This window comes from Watersipora subatra, chromosome 9 (genome assembly GCF_963576615.1).
Source record: "Watersipora subatra chromosome 9, tzWatSuba1.1, whole genome shotgun sequence".
NCBI lineage: Eukaryota > Metazoa > Bryozoa > Gymnolaemata > Cheilostomatida > Watersiporidae > Watersipora > Watersipora subatra.
In genome coordinates this window covers 54,123,666-54,149,751 of record NC_088716.1, presented here as the reverse complement: position 1 = coordinate 54,149,751, position 26,086 = coordinate 54,123,666, and the positions used below count along the sequence as shown (strand labels likewise).

General features: G+C 34.1%; 1 protein-coding gene and 1 non-coding gene across 2 annotated transcripts; both read left to right on the top strand.

Annotated features, from left to right (window-relative positions):
* The first annotated feature begins 939 nt into the window (after positions 1–939).
* On the top strand, positions 940–24,895 carry LOC137405523 (uncharacterized). The gene is made up of 12 exons (XM_068091825.1): positions 940–1,345; positions 3,815–3,905; positions 6,013–6,920; positions 7,595–7,771; positions 9,699–9,883; positions 10,397–10,551; positions 13,030–13,182; positions 14,464–14,551; positions 16,753–16,804; positions 17,021–17,121; positions 21,242–21,454; positions 24,288–24,895. The coding sequence occupies exons 2-12, from the start codon at positions 3,817–3,819 to the stop codon at positions 24,492–24,494; spliced, it is 2,328 nt and encodes a 775-aa protein (XP_067947926.1). The 5' UTR covers positions 940–1,345; positions 3,815–3,816; the 3' UTR covers positions 24,495–24,895.
* On the top strand, positions 24,669–24,740 carry Trnat-ugu (transfer RNA threonine (anticodon UGU)). The gene has a single exon. It is a non-coding gene; the product is annotated as a tRNA-Thr (tRNA).
* Positions 24,896–26,086: the final 1,191 nt, after the last annotated feature.

Sequence of the window (26,086 nt, the reverse complement as noted above, 5' to 3'; positions counted from 1 at the left end):
CTTTATAAACTACTAGCTGTGCTACCCGGTGTTGCCCGGGTATTAAAAATCAGCTTTTAAACAATGAGAGGTAATGAGAGTTGCCTGCCTTGTGCTATTAGCCTGGCACATTGCCAATGGATAGTTTGAGTAAGCTTACTGATAAGAGCCATCACTTCTCATGTCGTTATGCCATCACAGTACGCCGTGACGGAAAGCGGTAGCGTATTTGCTCCCATATAGCGACATATATCACCTAATGAACACGTCAGGCTCGGGTAACTGAATTGGTAAGGCGTCAAACTGGCGAACCGAAGGGTTCGCAATCAAATCTTCTGCCATACAGATTCCTTATTCAAAAATTTTGATAGCTATAGCTAGATAATCACACATACACTCTACCAACTTTAATAAATATATATATATATATAGGTTATCTGAAACTGAAAACTTACTTGAGGTAAGTATATATTGCAAATGGTTCATCAAGATAATCTTTCCTATAATAAGAACCATGGTTGTCTGTCTAAAGACACATTTAGAGGGCAAGGAAAAAATTGCATAAAATAGGATTTGAACTCATAACTTTCAGAATGGAACTCTGATGCTGTAACTTCTGCGCCCATCAACTGCTTGAACGCACTTCAGAACAATCGTCATTTTCTGTGCTTTATCAGCACACTGATTTCTCACAACTCACTGAACTGCCAGAGTACTAAAGTCCTACTAAGATATAAATTTTGCGAGACTAGATATTTGTCTGAGGGAAAAAATTCAAATATATCGACAATCCACCTCTTTTGAGTCTTTCTTAACACAAATCTGTTTTTCCCATTGTAGAGGTGGTGGTTATTCCGTAAAAAATTGTTTACATGTTTTTATGTCAGGTACATACATGTATATATGCAAATTTATTGCCATGTTGCACTCTGGCAAGTAATTGTTGTTATGGATTTCAGCTGAAAAAGCAAACACATTCATCAATGTCAGCTTAAGAGGAAATGCTATGAGGAAATGGCAAGAATTTAGGCTATTCATTTATGAGGATGCGCTAAAGGGCACTTTGCAATGTTACTGAGGAATTGAGGCTATGTCTTTGCCTCCAGCTTTGTAGTTAACAATGAAATAGCATATCATAAGACTCATTCACTTCCTTCTCATGTGATGGTCTGATGACATGAACATGATATATAAGTACTTTGCCTGGCAAATATCCATTTAAAAATCCTATTAGCGAGTAGCAGAGCAGGCTGGAGATCAAGGGACCAAACACTCCCTACACACTTCAAACAGATATTTGACATCGAGTCGTGTTAACCACAGATCCAAAAGTTCTCTGCTATTAGACGTTATTGCAGTCTATTAGGTAAGTTATGTTTTACGTTACGTCGTCAAGGTAAGTCATAGAAGGGAAATAAAAACACCTATTCATTCAATCTGCATGCTCAAATCGAACTGCAGTAAACTAAAAGACATTGTTAATATTCATGTAATAGTAAAATTATAATAATATAAATACTGTAGAGAAAATTATAGCTGGGTTTAGTCAGATCAGTTCCTTAGTTCGTAGGGTGTTTTGAGGACAATTTAATTTTCTAGTAACAGTAAGCCTAGCAATGCTCAGGTTTCTTCCTTTTCATTCAGATAGCCTGAGAGGCTTGTTATTATTCTCCTTAATTGCACACGAAGCATCTCTTCTTTGCTGTTCCTGACAGCCTCAGTCATGTGAAATTCCAGCATGAAATTTTTGCAAGAATTTGAACTAATTTGCTCAATTACGCTTAGAGTAAAATTACTTTGATGCAACTAATTTTGATGCCAATTATTCTGTTAGTTCACATGAAATAAAAAACATTACTAGATTTACATGAGAACTTTTTTGATAAATATTATCATACTAGTGGGCTGGCAATGCAGAGTTTCTTTCAGTTTTAATCAGATAGACTGGAGGGTGGGGTTTAAGAGGCTGGTTTTTAGGAGCCAGATGGAATTTTAAGGCCAAATATTTTTACCAACCCGGAGGAAGGCATAAAGCCTATGCATATGAAGTTTGGACAAAATTAGGTGAAAACAGTGGAAATGCAGGTTACTGCAGACTAACAGACAGACACACAGACAGACACACAGGCAGACACACGGACAGATACCCACACAGACACACGGACACACACAGACACACGGACAGACACACACACGGACACACACACACAGACATGCACAATGACAAAGTGAGATTTATTAATCTAGATTTTGGTATTGCCAGATTGATTGGCTCTAATGATATCACAGAGTTATATTGTTATATCTTGTTAAAAAAGTGATGTTTTCTGTGCAATAGTGTCCATGAGCAATTTATTTATCTGTACTGCCAACAATAATTATTAACAGTTCAAAATTATTTTGCTCAAGAAATCACCAGGTTAAAAGAACTCAAGCTGTATAAACTCATTTATTGAAAAACCTCTGAGGAAATCAATATTTGTACAAACTTTTTTGAAATGTTGATAAATCTGTCGTTAAAAGATATCAAGTAGCCCAAAAAATGGTGATAAACAACTGTCTCTGCCAATTTCTGCAGGTCAAAATAATTTGAACATGTGTGTCAAAGACACATCTTCACCTCCGCCCCAATTACTTTGTGTGAGTGTGAAATTCGTAAATTTTGCAGTGTGAATGTTTTTTAATTATTAATAAAAGTTTCTGTCTGAAAGCTTCTTTTGTAAAACCGTTTCCTGGTGTTATGGAAATGTATCTGAGTTCATTAACTAGTCATGGAGGTGTCATCATAAGAGAATCCTTAATCTACATAAAAGTAGTATGGGAGGGCAGTGAATAATTATTTAGTTCGGAAAAATTTGGAAACTAGGCTATATAATTCTAAATCTCACACTTTGTTTGGAGCTTCACATATCATGTGATATTTGTGAAACCTTCAAGGGCAACACTAATAAATATGTGTACGATGATTTATCTGGTTTTGTCTTGATTCACCGAGTTATCCAGAAAATAATAGTTTTTTTAAACACTATCAAACTCAACCCTATGACTATATCCAAATAATGATATCTGGATAACACCACTCCTACGGAAATATTTAAAATTTTCACCTTGCACAGATTATGGGTCAGGCGCCATCCATGTCTGCTAGCTATTTCTATGTTTGTTATATCTTTTGATAAGCACAATCTGAATGATTGTGACTGTCCAGTAAGAATTCAGCAGACCTGAGTGAGCATAATTCCGCTGACCTGAGGCAGTATTTTAATTACAGGAATGCCACAATCACTTGTGGTGCCATAACAACGAACAGCAGTGAAAGGTTTACTGTAAACATCACTACATACAAACTACTTTTAGCTGAACTTTAGCCAAAACAATTGAGGGGGAAATGACCTATCACCTCTATATTACTTTCAAAACTTCCAAACTAGTCAGTTAGACACTGCCATCAAGCACTTGCCAAGCACTTGTCAAGCGCAGTCAAGCACTTGTGTCTGATGTGCTTGAGCTTTTGATTAACATTAGCTGTTTCTTATTCATTTTTCTGTTATGCTGACATCAGGGTTCAAAAATAAAATTGCTTGATGGGATTTGATGGCACCTGCTCAGAGGTATCAGATGAGGCTGCCATCTGCTTGCCAATTCACTTGCTGCTCCAACTTTTACTCAGCAATATAATTATGTTATTTTAGTTGGACAACTGCAAACTACTCACTTTCGTAACGATAACTATATTATGTCACACGATGCTAGCAACTTCTTCATATATTCCATTGTTCCTTCTGTACGGACAGAGGTTATGATTGTCTTGTACACTCTGTTTGTTGTACTTTAGATATGCCCAAGATGCTTGCTGCTGACTTGTCTCTTTGCGCATTCCTGATAATTTGTCTAGCGTCTGGAGTGGGCCGATGTGCTGGCAGTGGGTGGGTACAAATTCTTATACTATCCACCAATGAACACGTGTCGTCAATTCATGTATATGTAACTGCTTGAGTTGTTGGTATTTTTCAAAATATACAAGTAACAAATTTAAAATTCAGTACAAATGCTTTAAGTTATGTACTGTATATACAGTCATACCTCAAAATACAAGTGCCCCAACATATGAGAAAATCGAGATACGAGCCAAATTTTGAGCAAGATTTTGCCTTGAAATACGAGGCCACTAAATGACCAAATATGCGAGAGGCTTCTTTCGAGAACACCATCACTCGGTTTTCCTTGTCAGATCAGTTGGAAAAATTTTTTAAAAAGGTCGGCTAAAAGTTATAGCGAACACGAGGCAAAAAGGCCAAGCCGGAAACAGATATAGAGAAATTAAGACGAATACAAAATTAAAGTCAAGTTTAATAAAAGATTAAAACTTAGCTTTAAGTGTATGTTTAGTAAGCTAAGTTCATTTATGTTAAATTCAAAGTTTATGTTATATTACGTAACGTCACAAAAGTCTAGTGTACCTAATGTATTGCTGTCAAGTCTCTTTCACACCAATGTTAGCCACTACATCTGTCTCAAAAGCAAGAACTCCATTATAGTACTGTTATAAGTAATAGTCCTGTGCATAGTAATGTTATAATTATTTTATAGCAAATCATAAGCACTAAATAGGTATTTGTTACTTTGTGACTGTAGGTACGGAATTACAACAACTGAAAACACGTTTTTTCATCGAAATATACTAGATTTAGGTGGTTTTTTCATGGTCTGGAAACAGATAAATTTGTATTAATATATTTTATTTCGGAATTATTGCTTTGAGATACGAAAAACTTGACATACGAGTTCAGTCCCAGAAGGCATTAAGCTCGTATGTCGAGGTGTGACTGTATATAATTTTATCAGGCAGTCTATAATGAGTTTTTTAGAAAAAATGTTTTACCCAAAGTGCCATCAAAAAAGGAAAAAAAGCTAAAAAGGTGTTGCCATGTGGTGCAATAAACACAAAAACAAAAATGAATACAATGAATGCTTGAAAATACTAAGTTTGGGCACACATCTGGCCTCTTTTGAAAAAGATCAAAATAATCTTTTGGAGGGTACAAAATACAATCATCATATCCGAGATATCTGGTACTTGAGAATTGAAACATATCAGTGATGTATGAAGGAGTTAAACCATTCAGTATTTAGAATCTAACAACTTTTTGTGAAACAGGTTACCATATCTGGCAGCGGAAGTTACAGTAAGTATATGCCGTAATCTAGTTAGTGTGTGTATATTTGAGCCCTAAATTACTTTTCAGCATTTAAGAACCTTCATCGGTGCATACTAAGTTCACACACAAGTCGATCTGTATTTTTACAGCATTTCAATAGAGTTGAGTCATTATACCTATCATCTTAACATACAAGATTTTCAAACTATAATGAAAACTCGAGCAAGCATTTGAATTCAAACTCAAAGCATTTTCCAGCATACAATTTTTGAAGTTTATTGAAACTTTGTAGATTCCTAATATACATGTGAAAAGACTTATAAAAATAAGGCATGAAAAACATGAAAGTGGAAAAATTTATAAACAAAATATACATAAAACAAAATTTTTTTTAAAATTTTGCTTAGAATTCATTTAGTCAGAATCAAAGTAAATTACACCTTTTGTTTTCATCATTACTTCTACGCCTAAACCTCCTCATCTCCAAGCTTACACCATTTAGTTTTACATCACTATGGTAACTCAGCAATAAATACTTCTTGTTAAGTCTTATTACTTATTACATATAATTTATTAATTTAGTATTTTACATATAAAGATTTTTCACATAATATTTTAGCATAATATTTTTATGCTGTATAATTACCTGAAGTATTTTTTGGTTTTCAAGTTATGAAAGGAACTAAGCAGATTACATCACAATATTACGGGAATATTTGCTTTCAGCATAAATGGATTTCTATCTATAAAACAAATTTAGGGACAGATTACCTTAGTATGTAGATGTTTGACTGTAGTCAGTAAATTTGCCGGTGTAGTGCTAGTCACCAATGCTTGTTTCTAGAGATTAAACATTTGTTTCTTTTTTTATCAGGAACGTGACAGAAGAAAGCTCTGAGGCTAACAAGCTCTGTCCAGAATGTCCCGTTTTTGTTTCTTTTGGAAACCTCACAGTTGTGCCAGAACACACTTCAAGACCAATAAACTCGATAGCTGAAGACATGTATAATCCGGGTACATTCTTTTATGCCTCTGGATTTGCAGTCACGAAAGTCTCTGCAGACGGTTCGTCTTCTGTTATCTTAGGGAGTCAAAATCGGAGTGAGATGGGCTATGTCTCGGGCAATTCTGACACTGCTAGATTTACACTGATAAGCCAGATAAAACAATACAATGAGACGATTCTGCTTTTGGCTGACTATATCAATAACTGTGTACGAGAATACAACTCTGAAACTGACCTCGTTAGACAAATGGTTGGTAACTGCCTTGGAAGTAATTCTGGCCTTTACTCATTATCACCGGGAGATGTCAAACCAGCAGATACACATTATATGGTTGGAGCCTTCGATATTGAGTTTCTCCGAAAGAATAAAAGTCTTCTCACGTTAGACTTCGGGTACCAACAGATCTGTAGGTATGACTACACTACCGACACTGTTCAGCTACTTCATCCTAGCCTTAAACAGCAAATTCCTCGCCCGTATGATTTACTTGTCAACTCTGATGAAACTATGATGTATGTCATTCACTCTTACGCTATATCGTCTGTCGATTTACAAACATTCGAAGTTCGGCTGCTTGTCGGTACCGTGGCAGACGTTGATAGCGCGACAGACGTTCCATTCTCCGCTGGACCTTTTAGCACAGCGACGATTGGTCTTTTGGACAGTTTAAAATGGCTCGTACCTGATCAGCTGCTCGTCTCTGTCATATCTAGATCGACTCAAGCGTTAGTCTTCCTTGACCTCAAAGGAGAACAGGTTTATTCAGCTTGTGTAGGTAAGTGCAATACTCAGTCTATGCTGTGAGTTTCTGGTTTCTCTGCTTCTAATCTTACGTGTCCTTAGAAACTTGTGTAGAATTGTTGTAGCTCAGTTAGCAGTGATTGTAGCAACTGGAGCCTACAAAGCTGTACAGAACTCTTCAAAGCTGTATTGTAGTTTGTAAAAGTTGAAGAGAGTACAATAGCTAGTTAAACAGATCATAAACTGCTCATGAATAGCAGTAGTTTTGTTTTGCCTTGGCACTGTCATAATCAATGTCTTCTCCAGAATTTATTATAACAATAACAATGATAACAGAAAACAGTTCAGAATAACAATTCAAAAAACAGCGCTTCTAGGAACTGCCCCGATTTTAAAGAAGATTTTTCAGTAGAACGAATCATTTAAGTAATAACCCTTTCGCTTTAAGCTAAGCCTTGGGCCACTTACTACCAACCACTTGGTTGTGAGACTGCTTCAATAATCATAATGATTCATAAGTACTCTTATTGCTCCAGCGCTTGCTGCTCGCAATGATGGTATTTGTAGCCATTATTATTCAACTAGAACTTAATGGCTTCTAGATGATTTCCTTTTACCTCCAAGTCACCAATTTTTATAATAAACTTAAAAATTTTAGGTTTTCAATCACAATTCTTTTTTTCGGAGTTGCGTTGTTGTACTTCACAGGTGGGTTAAATGATACGAACACTGTAACTGGCAACATAGAAATATGCGAGCTGAATGCCCCAACAGCCATTGAAGTATTCCAGGATCACTCAATATTCATTGCAACTTTATCAGACGTAGAACCAGAGAGTTACAATTGGCAATCCAACTCATCATTTTACCAACTGCAAACTACAGGTTTAAATTTCTTTACTTTGGAAGCATTTGGTGAAAGTGTAAAGTTATGTTTACTTGCTTGATGACCACATGGTTAACAGTGTTAACCGAGACCTACGAGAAGAGCATCATGAAGTTTTTACTTACCTTAAATATTTTTACCGTAATCATTCTTGTTGTATATTACTATTGTTGCTATTGCTATATATTACTATTGTATTGTATATTACTACTAGTTGTGCCACCCGGCGTTGCCCGTGTAATAGAAGAGTATTTGGACAAAAAATTGGTTTGTATTTAATATATAACAACATTTGCCATTCTAACTTTCAAACTACATATCACGAGAAAAGTTTTTTGTCTTATAAACAATGAGAAGTAGTGAGAGTTTTGCTATTAGCCAGTTTAATAATGTGAGCAAACAGCTTCTCGTGACGTTATGCTATGACCCGGTCATCCGTAAAGCAGTTAGGTAATGCTCCCATATAATGACTTATATCGATAGGCTAGCAATTCGACTTCGATAGTCTAGTGGGCTAGGCGGAAGACTAGTGAACGGCTTCGTCCGAGATCGAATCTTCTTTGGTACGGAATATTTATTCCAAGATTTTAAGATCTATAGCCGGATTTCCGCCGACAACACACGAACTTTGAGAAATATGTAGATTGATGCTATTGCTATATATTACTATTGTTGCTATTGCTATATATTACTATTGATATTGTATATTAGTATTGTTGATATTCTATACTACTATTGTTGCTATCATATATTACAATTGTTGCTATCATATATTACTATTGTTGATATCATGTATTACTATCGTTGCTATCATATATTACCGTCGTTGCTATCATATATTACTATCGTTACTAGCATATATTACTATCGTTGCTATCATATATTACTATCGTTGCTATTATATATTACTATCATTGCTATCATATATTACTATCATTGCTATCATATATTACCGTCGTTGCTATCATATATTACTATCGTTACTAGCATATATTACTATCGTTGCTATCATATATTACTATCGTTGTTATCATATATTACTATCGTTGCTATCATGTATTACTATCGTTGCTATCATATATTACTATCGTTGCTATCATATATTACTATCATTGCTATCATATATTACTATCGTTGTTATCATGTATTACTATCGTTGCTATCATGTATTACTATCGTTGCTATCATATATTACTATCGTTGCTATCATATATTACTATCATTGCTATCATATATTACTATCGTTGCTATCATATATTACTATCGTTGCTATCATATATTACTATCATTGCTATCATATATTACTATCGTTGTTATCATGTATTACTATCGTTGCTATCATGTATTACTATCATTGCTATCATATATTACTATTGTTGCTATCATATATTACTATCGCTGCTATCAAATACTACTATTTTTGTTCTTATTATATATTACTATTGTTGTTCTTATTATATATTACTACTATTGTTGTTATTGTACCAGAATTTCTGAGCTTCGACATTTTGTCTTTGAAAATTAGTGACATTAACACATTTTAATAAGCTTTCAACATAGAATGACTGCAAACACGAACAACACTAGATACGAGAACTTAATCCCTTCATATTGCCTTTATCAAAGTCAATATATGGTATTGATTGTTAGCTTCTAAAATGCTTTCATGCAGTCTCTAAAAGTATCTTATATGTTAAAATTACTAAGCACTAGGTAGACCCTTGAATCACTGATAAATGTATAGCAGTAACTCAATAACAATAATAATAATAATAACAATAATAATAATAACCAGTATACAAACCTTTCACCAGTTTTACACTCTTAACAACAAAACTTTGTATGCTCAATTTTTGTTTGGTTTTATGTGAATGTGTAAAATTGAAAGCCATTCGCAGATCTCAAAAAAATTTTTTACGCTTTTAGTGAGTGTTTGTGACTTTCAACCACCAACTGGAAAGGAGAGAGCAACTCCAGGACTGTCACGGTTTTACCAGTTTGCCTCAGTGACTGTGTCGTGTCCACGTGGAATGGCAGTGGCTAGTCATACAAAGAGAAGAACCTGTGGAGCGAACTTTGGCTGGGACCAACCTATCCCCGAGTGTGTCGAGGTGCATAGAAACAATCAACTCACAAAATAAAATGAATAACTTTATTTTGGTCTAAAATAATGTTTTAGTGAGCAGATCAGGTTACCTACAACCCAATTTATAAACAAATTATTATGGTAAATTAGTCACATTGTGAGTTTGTAACTATATAGCTATAATCAAGAGAGACTGGTAATGGATTCTACCTTCCAGTCAGGTGAAAAGCCATATGATCCACAAATTACAATTCACTTTTCTTCGTTTATAATGTTATCTATGATGCTTGGTTCAAATGTTCGTTGTCTAAAAAGAACTGAGTTCATGTCATTGACACAACAGCAGCTAGCATCAGAGACATTTCAAATAGGTAGCTTGATTGGTCAGCATTATCTTCTGACCTTTCTCAACTAGCTTCTCCACTATTTGTAGATTTTAGCGAAGGATGAGGACATGTTTGATTCAGAAGGTTATACAGTATTTTGTTATAATATTTAGGAAACTAGTAGAACATAAGAAGCAAGTATTTTTTGTCAGGTTATGCCACATTTTATCAAAAATGTCTCACCAACCGCTGGGCAAGTCTCTGGAGGTACAGTGGTAACAGCGAGTGGTTACATACCAGATGTTGGACTTCAGCTCTATCTGAAGGAGAGTTCTGGTTCAGTACTGCTTCTTCAGTACCAACAAGTGTAAGTTGATGCTGTTTGTTGATCAATTTAAAAAGATAAGAAACAAATCAAGTAAACATAATTATTTTAGCACAGAGCATGCATATACATGTACATGCATTCTGTCCATTTTTTAAAAATAATTTGATTTCCTACCAAAATCACAAAAACTGAGTTGCAAAAATGTTAGTTATATCAACAATTTTGAAGTTAGTTATGCGATCAACATTTTTTTGTAATAGAATATTTCATTAGCTGTTATATGATTAATTTTTAATAATTATTTTTGTTTACATCAGAAATGTTTTCTATAATGTTTGTCAAGAAAGATCTTTAAAACAAAGTGAATTAATTAAAAAACTTCTTTGTGTTACAAATAATGCGCAATGGCTTGTGAGGCAGAATATTAATAATGTTAATTATCATAATTTTATAACAACATTACCCAATAGTGCGCAATGTTTAGTAGACTCACTACTGCAAAAATATTGTTTTCAAATGTCATGTGAAAGATTATCCAACTAAATAAAAGCTAAAAATGCATATTTTACTTGTCTTTGCTTTTGCTTTTGCCTTTGCACATTGAAGCTAATTTGATGGTCTAAAGCAGTGGCTCGTAACCTTTTTCAGTGTATTTTCCACATTGACAAACCACACTTCGCGATTTCCCCCTCTCTAGCAGTCGGAAATTGGGGGTATTTTTGCTTCTCTCATATTGCAGGAGGAAGGTTTTCAGGATAGCATTTTGCCATACAGTCAAAATGAATCAATTATTAATTGAACTGTGATGAAAATCATAGTTTATGGATAGTTTGTCATGAGATACTTGTTATTTATGGAAAAATAAAGTTCAAGATAAACACAACAATAGAGTAATTTAATTATAATAAAAACAGCACAGTACAAAGTTAGCAGTCATGATCGCTTAGTGGGCCCTCTGCTGCTGTTTATTTTTTACTAGCTTTGGTATGTTTGGTGTATGCTTGTGGGATGCCTCAGTAGTATGGTAGTGATTCATACCTGATGCAATGTAGACTAATTATCCAATAAGCTGCTTGATACATCACGGGGCTTGGTTTCCGTATTAATACAGTTGTACCCCCAATAAAAGCATGTATCTGCCCCATGTATGTGGTAAAAATACAGTACAACAGCTATACCCTTGCAATGGGCATTATAAATATTCTCAATCTGAAGCCTGGGAATTTCCCACCTCAATTCCTCAAATTTCCCACTGGTGGGAAATTTCCCACTGGTTAAGAACCCCTGGTCTAAAGTATATCGAATAGCTCTTCCATCATTTGCTTTAATCTCAAAAAAACATCAGCAAATGGCCAACCTTCAAGTACACTGTACAGTTTCCCTTTACGAGTCGCAAACAAAATGTTTGTACTTTTTTCATCATGTCTTCTTAACATACAAAAACGTACTTTACTTGTAAATGTCTGTATGAGAAACACGTTGCTCAGAGGTTCTCACTCAGACCTGCTAAATTAGGTTGGGTTAGAAACCCAAATTAACTTAGTCTAAGTCAGAGTAAGTCACACGGCGAATGTTTTTATTGTTGCCTCTAATGTTACTTTTAGCCCAAACCTTCTCATCTGCAAGTTTCACCAATTACTTTTACTCACCTTGCTTAGCAACTAATACTTATCAATATACATGTGAGCAATCTTTATTGTGGTAAGCAATAATCGTATTTTATAATATGTTTTCCACCAAAGTGCCACAGCAAATAAACTAATTCACAGAATACCGAGCAGCCATGATTCAGTGGTTAGTATGTTGGCATATAATCGGTATGTCAGTGGTTTGAGTCACAGAAGAACCATTGGTGGTGTTAGGAAGGGCATCCAACCATAATTACTCCTGTGTCAAATCCCATGCACAGATGGTCACAGTATGTTTAGTTCCAGGATAAATCTGGTTGGGAATATAGTGTCATACATGCAGCGAGAGGGAGTAAATCTTGATATTTATAGGTTGAAGAATCTCTAACAGAACAGTAAGTTAGTAAGTAGTAAACACGGAGCTACCGTGGTACAGCCGTGGAAATAAAGTGCTGTAGGCCGACATGCAGCAGAGAAGGAAGAAATCTCGATAGTTAAATTAAAAAAAAATTAAAATTAAATTATACAAGTTACACAAATAAACAAAACAAAGAACTTCTTGTTAAGTTTTATTACTTCATTAATTTAGTGTTTTACATACAATTTAATTTTAGCTTTTGGGGTGTCACTAAATTTTATTTTAATTTCATATTTATATTTAATTTTATATCGCATAATATTTTATATCTCATAATATTTTATATCACATAATATTTTATATCACATAATATTTTATATCACATTTTATATTTGTAACTTGGTTATATTTTAAACTTTGTGTGCTCAATGAAGACTTAACTGTACTCTGAACTATTCTCCCACTTTTATCTCAGTCTCACTTGCTAAAGGCTCCTCCACCTTTTACTCATATAAATATTGGTTGTTTCAGAGACCAAAGTATAAAATTTACCATGCCGAGACGACACACAACTGGATCTGTTAGTCTAGTGATTGTATTAACTGAAGGCGTAGAGGCAACCATCGACTATGAGTACAGAGAGGACCCTGTGGCACAGGTCGAGAGGAGTGCAACTCTTAGCAGGTTAGTTTTCATCATATGCATGATTATCACTTTAAATTATACTCTACATCAAAGTTATCCTGCAGCCATATGTAGTTATACAACAGCTACATATAGTTACGCTATAGCTACACACAGTTGTGCTATAGCTAAATGGTGCCATGCTATAATTATAAACAGCCATGCTATAGCTATATACAGCTATGCCATAGCTATATTCAGTCATGCTATAGCTATATATAGCTAGCTATGCCTTAACTATATACAGTTATAGCTACATACATGCTATAGCTATACACAGCTATGGTTTAGTTAGATACAGTCATGTTATAGCTATATACAGGTATGCTGTACACACATAGAAGTTAAACTATACCTTATGGAGTTAACACCTTCAGGTAAAAATAATTTTATCTGATAGCTAATGTGTGGTATTCAGGAGTCCTTCTGAGTTATACATGCACTGAAGACAGTTATATTGAACATATAAGTTCAGTATAACTGTTATATATATTTATGTTATATATATTTAAAATTTATATATATTATATATTTTATATATATAAATATATATAAATATAAATAAATATATGTATAAATATATATATAAATATATATATATATATCAGTATCTATTGTATAGTATGCATAGCAATGCGTTTTACCAGTATATATATACTGATAAAACGTATATATATACATTATATATAAAATATATATATAATATATATATTTATATATATGTATATATGTTTAATATATAAAATCAATAAAATTTTATTGATTTGCTCTGATTTTATCATTGAGCAATCTGCTCAAATCTTACGCTTTTACTCATGTATGTTTAATATATATATGTATATATATTTTATATACATAAATAAAACATATATAAGTATACATGCATACGTTTAATATATATACATGCACATATAAATATATACATATATACATGTATATACAATGTATATAAATATATATATACACGTTTATTATATATTCTGCATGTATCGGAAAAATACTTAATAAAAAGTCAGTAAAATCTTAACTTCGAGTCTCTTGTTACATCTAGTACTATTTAGTTTAAACTATCTAATTCTGTTAGAGTGTGTACCTCGATATCTAGCAACCTTAAATTGTTTAGTTAAAAAGGGCATATTAAATAAAGAGCCCTTACAATATGTATATAACAAAAATGTGCACCATATTTGATGTTTGGTTTTTTATGTAAACTATTTGTGCACCCATTTGTTCTACAAAATTTTTGTATACACACTAACCGTGGATTTATTTCTATTGAAGTGAAGGAGTTGATCTGCTCTACACAGTGATAAATGGTAATCCATCTGAAAGATACGAACTTCAAGTCATGGAAACAGGTGTAAACCATGTAAGAACTTAGACTATTTTGGGTCAGGATATAGGGGCTGTAGGTTGAACTATGGCTATGTTGAGTCAGGAAAATGGAGGGCTGTAGGTTGAACATCATTTACATTAGACAAGAAATAATTTATTGCTCTTAAGAACTATGGCTATTTTGAGTTGGAAAAATGGAGGGCTGTAGGTTGAACAACAATTACATTAGACAAGAAATACTTTACGGGTTTCCCCGAGCATTCTATGCAAGATACAACTCATGTTATTCTGGTAGTCTGATCTCAATCCACCATTTCCATTATCAAATTTATGTATAGAGGGCACATGTCTGTAAAGCTAAACAGGATACAGCTATCTTAAATTGTTCATATATATTATAGCTATGTAATAAATGTCAACATATATTATATATTACTAATACCCAATCAGTCTGGTGTGCTGTGAGAGAGTGTCACTTTGCAAGCACTTTAATCTTGGTTATTCTAACCAGTGGAATTAGTATGTAGTGAACCCAATTCATTGCCTCTATCGTGGGTCATCATGATTCACCTTATATAAATGAAGCCATTTCCTGTTGCACTGACCACAGTAGTGTAGCAGCATATCTATTATAGGGCCTATAGCGTAGTGCAATTAGCCAGTAAACAAGGAAAAACACTTTGTGAAACTTTGCAGCATTGGTTCATTATGTGTATTTATCTTTACATAGTACCTTTTTATAGATCTCAGGTGTAAACCAGAGATTCATAATTCTTGTAACAACATTTCAACATAAAAACATGTTTTTGTTAATTTTGTATAAAATCAAGCGTAAAAACCAGCAAATTCATTTAATGTCCAGTAACTCTGTCAGACACCTTACCGAATCATGTAGTCGATTTTGACTACACTATTGACTATTTGCGTATATTTTGACTTCAGTTATTTACTCAGACGCAAAACATCATCTTATTACAATATATAATCTTTTGCAATCCTATCAGGATTACTGACTCGATTAAAAATAGGCCAAAGAGTTTTCACTGTACTGGCTCATAGAGAGTTTAAGATGGAGTCCAACTGATTGTTTGGTTCAATGGTTTATGGTTTATGATTCAATAAACTATTATTAACCAAACAATTAGTTGGACTCCATCCTAAACTCCCTATGAGCTAGTACATAGTATGTGCACAATTATTCACTAGCTTGGCCAGTTGGATGTGTAGTCTAATGGATAATACGCTTGTTTGCAGAACTGGAGGGTCTGAGTTCAATTCTAGTGAGAAACAGATTTTCATTCTTAAAAATTTATAAGCTATAGTCGAGCATACGAACAATAAATGACAAACGACGGATAGACAAACAACAAAGGAGAGAAGATAGTTAAATTATAGTAAAGATTGCTTATATTAGGTTCTCATGGTTTGTACATCTGTAGTGAGCTCTATTACATTATTAACTGTAGTGAGCTCTATTACATTATTAACTGTAGTGAGCTCTATTAGATTATTAACTGTAGTGAGCTCTATTAGATTATTAACTGTAGTGAGCTCTATTAGATTATTAACTGTAGTGAGCTCTATTAAATTATTAACTGTAGTGAGCTTTATTAGATTATTAACTGTAGTGAGCTCTATTAAATTATTAACTGTAGTGAGTTCTATTAGATTATTAACTGTAGTGAACTATATTAGACTATTAACTGTAGTAAACTCTATTAGATTATTAACTGTAGTGAGCTCTATTAAATTATTAACTGTAGTAGTGAGCTCTATTAGATTATTAACTGTAGTGAGCTCTATTAGATTATTAACTGTAGTGAGCTCTATTAGATTATTAACTGTAGTGAGCTCTATTAGATTATTAACTGCAGTGAGCTCTATTAGATTGTTAAAACATTTCTATTTACAAGCAGTTACTTTTCGACTGCCTCTACACATGTATCTGCATGCTTAGTGTAGTTATGTAATTGAGTAAGTACACGATAAGCTGAAGGACATTATGTGGGCATTCATCATGTGTAATTTGCCTGTGCGTGTGCTTTTCTAAAATATAAAAATAGTTATTCTATTATACAGCTAGGATTGCAATTTAACAAACAGGTTGCACATTATTCAAGTACAAGTATATAATTGTTAACTAAATTTTCTGAATTTACAACCATATATTCTTAAAAACCTCCGGTTCGTCAAATTCAGTGTAATTAACACACAAACTGCCTTGCTGTTGTGCAGGTCTGCTTTAAAGAAGATGACACGCTGAACTGTGGGCTTGGATTCTTCCCAAGTATGTATTACCAATTTTTTGTCATTTCTCCCTTCAGATTATCTGTAGGTTTCATTGTTTGCTGACTGTTTGTTACTTGTTCGCTGACTGGTGTATATTATAAGGCTGAGTAGCTTCTGTTTAAGTTGACATCAAAACTTTCAAAGATACTCTGCCTCTTTAGCAAATCTCTTTACTCAGTGGTGCTGAGAAAATTTTGTGCTTTTTGTTGTCAAGATGTCACAAAAGAGCCATCACAAATAGATGTAGAACTTCTCAGTTATGGTGTTAGAATAGCAACTACAGAAGTCACTGTGTATCCAGATCCTCAGTTGCAGGTACGCTTCCTGACAGGTCTAGTTAACAGAAACAGTTTACTGTGTAATCAACAGTACAAGTTAGCAATATTATATAACTATTATATTTTGTTGTATTATTATACTATATAATATCATAATGTACATATACTATTTATATGAATAATGAAGGAACTCACCCTTTTACATACATATATAATATAAAATCAAATAATTTAATACTCGTCTAGCCAAAGTCTCATGCACTTCGCCTTGTGGTCGCTATGGATGTCAAGCATTTTGTGACTCTTGCTTGTTTAGATTTGCTATTTATTGCTTGCTATAGCATTTGGAGACAGTCTGGCTAGTAAGTAACCATATCTATTATAGCCAAGCATGCCAGGAATATTCTACATCTCATATGACAGGGAGTTATTTATTACTCTGCTACTGTTTTAACCCTGACCAGAAGTATAGCCGAGAGCGTCTCATAAATAGTCACACTTGTCTCTGAACATGTCTCTAGTAATTCAAAGGTGTAGTTAATCCTTGAGAGTAAAATTTCACGAAAAGATTTATTCTATCAAGCAACACTAGCCTAGATTGATAGATATGAACTTTATCATTGGTCAATAAGCAACACTAGCCTAGATCGATAGGTATGAACTTTATCATTGGTCAATAAGCAACACTAGCCTAGATCGATAGGTATGAACTTTATCATTGGTCAATAAGCAACACTAGCCTAGATCGATAGATATGGACTTTATCATTGGTCAACAAGCAACACTAGCCTAGATCGATAGGTATGAACTTTATCATTGGTCAACAAGCAACACTAGCCTAGATCGATAGGTATGAACTTTATCATTGGTCAATAAGCAACACTAGCCTAGATCGATAGATATGAACTTTATCATTGGTCAATAAGCGACACTAGCCTAGATCGATAGGTATGAACTTTATCATTGGTCAATAAGCAACACTAGCCTAGATCGATAGATATGAACTTTATCATTGGTCAATAAGCGACACTAGCCTAGATCGATAGATATGAACTTTATCATTGGTCAATAAGCAACACTAGCCTAGATCGATAGGTATGAACTTTATCATTGGTCAATAAGCAACACTAGCCTAGATCGATAGGTATGAACTTTATCATTGGTCAACAAGCAACACTAGCCTAGATCGATAGATATGAACTTTATCATTGATCAATAAGCGACACTAGCCTAGATCGATAGGTATGAACCTTATCATTGGTCAATAAGCAACACTAGCCTAGATCGATAGATATGAACTTTATCATTGGTCAATAAGCAACACTAGCCTAGATTGATAGATATGAACTTTATCATTGGTCAATAAGCGACACTAGCCTAGATCGATAGGTATGAACTTTATCATTGGTCAATAAGCAACACTAGCCTAGATCGATAGATATGAACTTTATCATTGGTCAATAAGCGACACTAGCCTAGATCGATAGGTATGAACCTTATCATTGGTCAATAAGCAACACTAGCCTAGATCGATAGATATGAACTTTATCATTGGTCAATAAGCAACACTAGCCTAGATTGATAGATATGAACTTTATCATTGGTCAATAAGCGACACTAGCCTAGATCGATAGATATGAACTTTATCATTGGTCAATAAGCAACACTAGCCTAGATCGATAGATATGGACTTTATCATTAGTCAATAAGCAACACTAGCCTAGATCGATAGGTATGAACTTTATCATTGGTCAATAAGCAACACTAGCCTAGATCGATAGGTATGAACTTTATCATTGGTCAACAAGCAACACTAGCCTAGATCAATAGGTATGAACTTTATCATTGGTCAATAAGCAACACTAGCCTAGATCGATAGATATGAACTTTATCATTGGTCAATAAGCGACACTAGCCTAGATCGATAGGTATGAACCTTATCATTGGTCAATAAGCAACACTAGCCTAGATCGATAGATATGGACTTTATCATTGGTCAATAAGCAACACTAGCCTAGATCGATAGATATGAACTTTATCATTGGTCAATAAGCGACACTAGCCTAGATCGATAGGTATGAACTTTATCATTGGTCAACAAGCAACACTAGCCTAGATCGATAGATATGAACTTTATCATTGGTCAATAAGCAACACTAGCCTAGATCGATAGATATGAACTTTATCATTGGTCAATAAGCAACACTAGCCTAGATCGATAGGTATGAACCTTATCATTGGTCAATAAGCAACACTAGCCTAGATCGATAGATATGAACTTTATCATTGGTCAATAAGCAACACTAGCCTAGATTGATAGATATGAACTTTATCATTGGTCAATAAGCGACACTAGCCTAGATCGATAGATATGAACTTTATCATTGGTCAATAAGCGACACTAGCCTAGATCGATAGATATGAACTTTATCATTGGTCAATAAGCAACACTAGCCTAGATCGATAGATATGGACTTTATCATTAGTCAATAAGCAACACTAGCCTAGATCGATAGGTATGAACTTTATCATTGGTCAATAAGCAACACTAGCCTAGATCGATAGGTATGAACTTTATCATTGGTCAACAAGCAACACTAGCCTAGATCAATAGGTATGAACTTTATCATTGGTCAATAAGCAACACTAGCCTAGATCGATAGATATGAACTTTATCATTGGTCAATAAGCGACACTAGCCTAGATCGATAGGTATGAACTTTATCATTGGTCAATAAGCAACACTAGCCTAGATCGATAGATATGAACTTTATCATTGGTCAATAAGCGACACTAGCCTAGATCGATAGGTATGAACCTTATCATTGGTCAATAAGCAACACTAGCCTAGATCGATAGATATGAACTTTATCATTGGTCAATAAGCGACACTAGCCTAGATCGATAGGTATGAACTTTATCATTGGTCAATAAGCAACACTAGCCTAGATCGATAGGTATGAACTTTATCATTGGTCAATAAGCAACACTAGCCTAGATTGATAGATATGAACTTTATCATTGGTCAATAAGCGACACTAGCCTAGATCGATAGGTATGAACCTTATCATTGGTCAATAAGCAACACTAGCCTAGATCGATAGATATGAACTTTATCATTGGTCAATAAGCAACACTAGCCTAGATCGATAGGTATGAACTTTATCATTGGTCAATAAGCAACACTAGCCTAGATCGATAGGTATGAACTTTATCATTGGTCAATAAGCAACACTAGCCTAGATCGATAGGTATGAACTTTATCATTGGTCAATAAGCAACACTAGCCTAGATTGATAGATATGAACTTTATCATTGGTCAATAAGCGACACTAGCCTAGATCGATAGGTATGAACTTTATTATTGGTCAATAAGCAACACTAGCCTAGATCGATAGGTATGAACTTTATCATTGGTCAATAAGCAACACTAGCCTAGATTGATAGATATGAACTTTATCATTGGTCAATAAGCGACACTAGCCTAGATCGATAGGTATGAACTTTATCATTGGTCAATAAGCAACACTAGCCTAGATCGATAGGTATGAACTTTATCATTGGTCAATAAGCAACACTAGCCTAGATCGATAGGTATGAACTTTATCATTGGTCAACAAGCAACACTAGCCTAGATCAATAGGTATGAACTTTATCATTGGTCAATAAGCAACACTAGCCTAGATCGATAGATATGAACTTTATCATTGGTCAATAAGCGACACTAGCCTAGATCGATAGATATGAACTTTATCATTGGTCAATAAGCAACACTAGCCTAGATTGATAGGTATGAACTTTATCATTGGTCAACAAGCAACACTAGCCTAGATCGATAGGTATGAACTTTATCATTGGTCAATAAGCAACACTAGCCTAGATCGATAGGTATGAACTTTATTATTGGTCAACAAGCAACACTAGCCTAGATCGATAGGTATGAACTTTATCATTGGTCAATAAGCAACACTAGCCTAGATCGATAGGTATGAACTTTATCATTGGTCAATAAGCAACACTAGCCTAGATCGATAGATATGGACTTTATCATTGGTCAATGGTGTTCAAAGCCCTATAGACTATAGACTATAAGATTAAAAATAATATAAAAAAATAGACACATTACATATTTTGTACTGTTAAATTTCTCTTCACAGATTCAATACGAGTCAGTGCATAGAGGTGACCCTTTGAACTTAAATGGTTCATTTCTGAATATAATGGAGCTCAACGAATATTACGAAGTGAATATACAGCTCTCGGAGGATATCACTGTGCCTTGCGTATTGCTGGATGTAAAGGATGACCTGATTAGTTGTCTGCCCGAGTTGGGAAACCATGAGCCTGGCTATGATCACAAGCCAATCACAGTGAGCTCGCTTATATTCTCTTAACGTGCTGTGATTATTATACTGATATCATGTAAACAAAAGGGTAAATGGTTGCATATGTTTTGATATGATATATCATAATATTTTAATTACTATCATGTATACTCATCGGCATAGTAACTAACCCCCACCCTTGAAAAGCTGCCAAAAATTAGAATATTTGTGACAACTAATACATAAACCGATATAGAAACAGCACGGACTAACAACAACAACAACAACAACAACAACAACAACAACAACAACAACAACAACAACAACAACAACAGCATATTATTATGTAATGTACTGATAAAAATTAGCTGTCAGAGCAAGATTAAATTTTTACTGAATTTTACAACTACTAACGTAGACTAAAACCTTTACCTAATTCATAAATGATCACTCTATGATAAAGTAAATGATAACATATTCGTAAATGATCACTCTATGATAAAGTAATTAAAAAAAGATGCTGCTTAAATTAGCAGGCATACAGTTGGCTGCTCTTAAAATTGCAGTTAAAATCTATATTAATAAATCCTACTTTGTGTCTTTGTGTGTCTGTCTGTGTGTCTCTTTGTGTGTCTGTCTGTGTGTCTCTCTGTGTGTCTGGTAGTTAACGCTGTGTTGGTTCCACATTTTTTTGACTGATTTTGTCGAGACTTGCATATGATTCGTGCCTTTCACCAAGTAGCTAAAATATTTGATTTCAAAACTCTGTCTGGTTCCTGTGAACCAGCCTCTTAAAACATGTAGATTTGAACTATCTGACTAAAAATGAAAGAATTCTGAGCTTACTGCTGGTTATTATTAAATTGGAGGTTCAGTTTGTCAGAATAAACTTTAATCAGTGAGACTCAATATTTATGTTTGAACACGTGACTGAATGGAGGATGTGTGTTATCTTGTGATCTGAGAAGTTGTGTTACCTTATTCTATTTATATGACGGAGTTCTGCCATTGGAGTTCTGGGACATAAACTGATCTGCCTTAATTTGATAATTCATTCTAGCTTTAAAAACAGCTAATATCTAAGTATGTATTAGAGGTAGTTTACATGTATCTAACATCATCTGAAAAATAAGGTCGACAAAAGGAGAATTTGATGAGAAATGTCAGGCAGTCAAGTTGGCACCCTTCATAGGAAAAACATTATTTGCAGAGCAAATACTTCAACGAAGAAATAAGTAGAATTTTGATAGCGACAAGAAGTTACTCACATTCAAAAGTCGCTGTAAAGCATGACATAATGATTTATCTGCTATTTTTTAATGTTATTTAGATTGAAAAAGAAGTTATTTTTAATTATTTAATTTTGAGCTTATTTAATTTTGAGTCGGTTGATATACATGTATTTTTAATTGATTCAATGAGCTACCATCTAAACTTGCCAAAAAACCTTTGGCACGAGTTCTGTCAGCATGTCAAGAGGTCTTTTTGTGAGATTGAACTTGAGTGGTCTGCAAAGATATTGGAAAATTAATCACAACATCTGCAACACCGGAATAAGGCAGTTTGTACCATGTCTACCTTCAGGTGAAGATCTCCATGTCACTATATAGCGTTAAGAGTTTGGCATCATTTGTAATTCTAGTTTATTTTCAACAAACTAGACAAGTAGGTTTTTCTTTATAAATTCAGTCAAATTCATAAACTACATTTCATCATCCCCTGCAATGCTAAAGCGTTGCTATGGCAGTGGAAAATTTCTTGGGTGTCGAGATTTGTCTTCACTTGACAATACAGCATTGTGTCCTTATTATGAGCACTTTTTGTGGCATTTGTACGAGCATTATCTGAAACAGTCCTGAGTAAAATATTGTGAAAGTTTTAAGCACCTTTCAGGCTGTCTCCAAGTATCTATTAATTCTGAGGCTTTCACAACTTCACAATTCGCTTTAAAGTGGATGGGCCATCCAAACCTACTCGAGTTGCAGAAAGTTTTGAATTTTTGTTTGTATTGAAACTGTTATAGACAGATTGAGAGATTAACGATTGAGAGGTTGACTATTGAGAGGTTAAACTATTGAGAGGTTAACTATTGAGAAGTTAACTATTGAGAGGTTAACTACGAAGAGACTAACTATTGAGAGGTAAACTGTTGAGAGATTAACTGTTGAGAGGTTAACTATTGAAAGGTTAACTATTGAGAGATCAACTATTGAAAGGTTAACTATTGAGAGGTTAACTATTGAGAGATTAACTATTGAGAGATTAACTATTGAGAGGTTAACTATTGAGAGGTTGACTATTGAGAGGTTAACTATTGAGAGGTTAACTATTGAGAGGTTAATTATTGAGAGGTTAACTATTGAGAGGTTAACTATTGAGAGATCAACTATTGAGAGATTAACTATTGAGAGGCTAACTATTGAGAGATTAACTATTGAGAGGTTAACTATTGAGAGGTTAACTATTGAGAGGTTAACTATTGAGAGGTTAACTATTGAGAGGTTAACTATTGAGAGGTTAACTATTGAGAGATCAACTATTGAGAGATTAACTATTGAGAGGTTAACTATTGAGAGGTTAACTATTGAGAGATCAACTATTGAGAGATTAACTATTGAGAGGTTAACTATTGAGAGATTAATTATTGAGAGATTGTGTTTGTATTAAAAGGCAATAACTAATAACTAATAATAATAATAATAATAATAATAATAAGGCAATAAGAGGTTAAATAACTCACAAATAATTGATCTGCTTTCAGCTTAGGCAACCAGGAATGCTCATGCATTTTGTAAGATAAACATGGATAACTAGACTTTTATATTGCTCTACCTTCTTGAGTTTATGTTGTTTTAACTCAAACATTAATATTTTTCAGGTCAAGGTTGGAAACTTAGAACTTGGCCAAGGACTAGTAGTATTTCTAAACAAAGAATCGCCCAGAGACCCAGAAGTTAATTCTTCATTCACTTCGATTGCAGTTACAATTGCAGCACTCGCCACTCTTGTAATTATTGCTGTTGTTTTAACTGTCTACTGCTTTAAAAGGTTACACCCTAACAATAATACCGAAACTAAAGCGTAATAATTTTTTATATTTATAATATTATGTGCTAATTTTCGATTGCATGTTTTTTTCATCATTCTAATGTTAATTTCATACGAAGTTTGAACTTATTGAGCTGTATTTGCTATTAGTAATGGCTTTTATATTGATAAGCTACCAAGTGGATAAGCTGGTGGTGGTTGTGGTGCATGAGCCTCTATAGCTCAGTGGTAGAGCACTGGTCTTGTAAACCAGGGGTCCTGGGTTCAAACCCCAGTGGAGGCTGTTTTGTTTTAGTACATGTTTGCCTAAAAATGCTTCTTAAAATATCAACATGTAGTGAAACTATTATTTGTTATTTTAATACTGCCTACATCGTACGCAGCTAAATATAAATAATATATTCATACTCCCAAAACTTTCTTTCAAACGCACAATTGCCACTAATTCTAAACATTTGACAACAAACAACAACTGTAATAATTAATGAGTAGAAAGGATTTTTCATTTACAGTGGAACCTCGGTTCTCGAACACAATCCGTTCCAGACGGTTGGTCGAAAACCGAGTTGTTTGAGATCCGAAACAGGTTTTCACATTAGAATTAATATATATTAGTTTTAATCCGTTCCAACACCCTGAATGTTTACCTTTTTAGTATTTTATACATTATTTTATGCATGAAATTGCACATTAAAATGCTGACCAACACATAAAAAGCAATTTATATCTCAAAAAATGTTAAGCAAAATGGCAAAGACACAAATAACATAAATGTAACCCAGGCTAATCGTACGTTCGCGTTGTCGTAATCTTCCATACGAAAGATTACGCTAACATGAACGTGTAAAAATTAAAAAAAAGGATAAAGAGAAGAATTATGAATAGGATTTTTTACTCGGCTACAGGATGTTCTTTTCTCTTAAAATATCTATCCAATGACACTTGCTTCTGCCTTCTTTTTAGCACTTTACGGAAGTGGTTCATGATAGTGTCGTTAAAGTCATTGATGACTCTGGTGGCTGCAGCTCTATCAGGGTGGAGGAGTTTGACGAAACTCTGTAACTCGGCCCATTTGCTACACATTTGTTTAATCTCGGACAATGCGACAACAGTTGGTCACGGAGAGAGCGATCTACACCCGTATGCCGCTCAGCATCCCATCCTCACGTACGCACTCACGCGTCGTACCGGCGTTTGAACTCCGATTCTTGCTCGAACTACGAAGCATAAATTTCTCGAATTTTTTGTTCGGACTCCGATTTGTTCCAACTGCGAGTCGTTCGAAAACCGAGGTTCCACTGTATATAAAAGACAGTTAACTAACAATTTTAAAGATTCACTAGATATCTAAGTACATATAGCAAGAACGTTACTGAGTCATCAACGGACCAGAAATTCTATTTATATATTCAAACAGAATGATTAATTTCATATTTCTAGATTTATAATTTATTTGCATTTGTTAAACATAATTTTGCACTAAAGTCAAGTTTTCAAATGGTATCGTTTTAATATCTGTCAATTTTTTGGATGGTTGAAGTCTGCCTATGACTATATTTGATTTGCTAATGTATCAACCTATTGTTGATAAAATTTGTGACAGAAACAGTTACTCATTGAGTATGTGAA

Coding starts and splice junctions, on each gene's coding strand:
- LOC137405523 (XM_068091825.1), top strand. CDS start 3,817: ATGCCCAAGATGCTTGCTGCTGACTTGTCTCTTTGCGCATTCCTGATA. Junction 13,183..14,463: donor AGGAGTGCAACTCTTAGCAG/GTTAGTTTTCAT, acceptor TTTCTATTGAAG/TGAAGGAGTTGATCTGCTCT. Junction 16,805..17,020: donor TGGGCTTGGATTCTTCCCAA/GTATGTATTACC, acceptor TTTGTTGTCAAG/ATGTCACAAAAGAGCCATCA.